The sequence below is a fragment of the Rhea americana genome, unplaced genomic scaffold, assembly GCF_003343005.1.
Source record: "Rhea americana isolate MKP2758 unplaced genomic scaffold, rheAme1 scaffold_669, whole genome shotgun sequence".
NCBI lineage: Eukaryota > Metazoa > Chordata > Aves > Rheiformes > Rheidae > Rhea > Rhea americana.
The window spans coordinates 41,331-43,628 of NW_028186833.1; the positions used below are offsets into that span (position 1 = coordinate 41,331).

Consider the following 2,298-nt stretch of genomic DNA (forward strand, 5'->3'; position numbering starts at 1 on the left):
AAAAAAAAAAGAGAAAAAGAAGGGAAGGGCGGAAAAAATAAGTCAGTAAACGGAGGAGGCAGGTGGAGGTATGTGGGAAGAGGCGTACCCCTCGCGGCTTCACCCTGACAAGATGTGTCTCACAAACGCTGGGAGGAAGGAAGGAGACATGATGGTCACGGCGGGAGGGGAGCGGGGCGCGCGCCGAGCCCCCCGCCCGCCCCGCCGGGCCCCCCGCCCTCACCTTCGTAGTTGATGCAGCCGTTGCTGTCCTCGTGCCCGGCCACCAGCTGCTCCACCTCCTCCTCCGTCATCTTCTCGCCTGYGGGAGAGGCGGGGGCACCCCGGGACGCGGGCTCAGAGGGGGGGGGGTCCCCAGGGCTGGCCAAGGTTTGGGGGATTCAGAGGGTCCTTGGGGGGTGGAGGTCCCTGGGACTGACCAGGAGCTCAGGGGGGTTCAGAAGGTCCCTGGGGCCACCTGCAGGTTTGGGGGGTCTCCAGGACCAGGAGGTTCAGGGGGTTCCTGGGCCCAGCTGGGAGTTTGGGGGATCCCTGGAGCTGACTGGGGCCTCATGGGGGGGTTAGGAGGTGCCTGGGGCCAGCCAGGGCTTCGGGGGGGTCCCCAGGACTGACTGCAGGGAGCTTAGGGGGATTCAGAGGGTCTCCATGGCCAGCCAGGAGCACACAGGCTCCCTGGGGCCCGCTGGAGCTCACAAGGCTTTGGGGGGGTCCCCAGGGCCGGGGGGGGACCAGCCTGGTGCTCACCCAGGGTGACAAGGACGTGGCGGATCTCAGCGCCCATGACGGTGCCGTTGCCCTCCTTGTCGAAGACCCGCAGCCCCTCCACGTAGTCCTCGAAGCAGCCCTGGTCCTTGTTCTTGGCGATGGTCTGCATCATGGGCAGGAACTGCTCGAAGCTCAGGGTCTTCAGGTTCATCTCTGGCCAGGAAGGGACGCGGTGAGGACGGGCTGGGGGCCGCCGCGGCCCACCCGGGTGGGGGCCTCCCGCCCGCTCACCATCGCTCTTGGGGTTGCCCAGCACCTTCATGACCTCGGCGTTGGTGGGGTTCTGGCCCAGCGCCCGCATCACGTCCCCGCACTGGCTGTACAGGATCTTCCCGTCCCCCGTGCGGTCGAAGAGCTGGAACGCCTCCTTGAACTCTGCRGGGCCGTCGGCATCAGTGGGGCTGCCCCCCAGGAGCCTGCACCCCGGCCTTTGGGACCCTGCGCCCCACGGAACCCCACGCGCCGTGCCCTGCACCCCACGGGGATGCTGCACCCCATTGCGCTGTGCACCTTATGGGACCCCATACCCCACTTGCGTGTTGTACCTTGCACCCCATTGCAGCACGCACCCTGCGCCCATGGGACCCTGCGCCTTACGTCCCGCGTGGCCCCACACCTCACACCCCACAGGGCCCTGCACCCTGCACCCCAGAGTGCAAGGAGGGGGGTGGGTCCCACGTTGTACCCTGCGCCCCACAGGGTCACGCACCTTGCGCCCACAGGACCCCGTAGCCCGTGGGACCCTGCACTGCGTCCTGCAGGGCCCCACGCCTGGCACCCTGTGGGACCCCACAGCCCCCCCCACCCCACGGGGGCGGGTGCAGCCGCCCGGGGCGGCCGCCAGCTTCCGCCTCGGGTTTCGTTTCCGAGCGGGATCCGGTTTCCCGAGAGGAACCCGACGCCTGGCGGGAATTGGGTCACGGAGCCGCCTCGCCCGGGAGGGCCCAGGCGTCCGAGCCCCCGCCGCCCCCTCTCCCGCCGGGCTAGAGGGGCCCGAGCAGGAAGAGGGCCCAGGCAACCGGGCCACCTCCCGCCCTGCTCCGGGCTCTCACCCCTCCCCTCCGGGGAGGGGACCCAGGCGTCCGGGCGGGATGCTGCCCGTGCAGGAAGCGGACCGGTCCCCGGGCCGCCTCCCGCCCCGCTCCCGCGCTCACCCCTCCCCTGCGGCAGGGGCCCAGGCGTCCGGGCGGCCCCACCCCGCAGGAATGTGCGGCCCGGCCCCGTGTTATGCCCATATAAGGGCAAATGGCGCAACCGGGCCCGGAGCCACCGCCGTCCCGGTACCGGGCGCTCCCCGGCGCCGCCATATCCCGCCGGGCCCGGCCCGAAGTGCGCGGACCGCCCCGGTACCGGGCGGCACCTCGCCCCGGGAAACGCCCGAGCTGCCGGGGCGGGGCGGGGGCCGACACCTCCCCGGTACCCCCGTCCCGTCCCGTCCCGTCCCGGTGCCCCCGCTCCGCGGCGACCCCGGCACTCACCGGCCGTCTGCTCCTCCGAGAAGTCGCACTGCGGGGAGAGCGCGGCCGTGAGCCG

General features: G+C 71.4%; 2 protein-coding genes across 2 annotated transcripts in view; one reads left to right on the plus strand and one right to left on the minus strand.

Moving 5' to 3' along the window:
- The window catches only part of LOC146586662 (SWI/SNF complex subunit SMARCC2-like), a 12,511-nt gene extending 12,462 nt beyond the window's left edge, over nucleotides 1-49 (plus strand). Inside the window, exon 24 of the mRNA XM_085320907.1 lies at nucleotides 12-49. Within this exon, the coding sequence (XP_085177033.1) occupies nucleotides 12-49 (38 nt within the window). The remainder of the gene's footprint in view (nucleotides 1-11) is intronic.
- On the minus strand, nucleotides 38-2,292 carry MYL6 (myosin light chain 6). Its single transcript, XM_085320914.1, has 5 exons — nucleotides 2,244-2,292; nucleotides 997-1,140; nucleotides 745-918; nucleotides 224-301; nucleotides 38-128 (listed from the first exon to the last, which is right to left on the minus strand). The coding sequence occupies exons 2-5, from the start codon at nucleotides 1,064-1,066 to the stop codon at nucleotides 100-102; spliced, it is 351 nt and encodes a 116-aa protein (XP_085177040.1). The 5' UTR covers nucleotides 1,067-1,140; nucleotides 2,244-2,292; the 3' UTR covers nucleotides 38-99.
- Between the last annotated feature and the right edge of the window lie 6 nt (nucleotides 2,293-2,298).

Excerpts from the sequence above, each read along its gene's own strand:
- MYL6 (XM_085320914.1), bottom strand. The coding sequence starts at position 1,066 with ATGCGGGCGCTGGGCCAGAACCCCACCAACGCCGAGGTCATGAAGGTG. Across the intron at positions 919-996 it reads GGGCAACCCCAAGAGCGATG|AGATGAACCTGAAGACCCTG; the intron begins GTGAGCGGGCGG and ends CTTCCTGGCCAG. Across the intron at positions 129-223 it reads CGGCTGCATCAACTACGAAG|CGTTTGTGAGACACATCTTG; the intron begins GTGAGGGCGGGG and ends CCTTCCTCCCAG.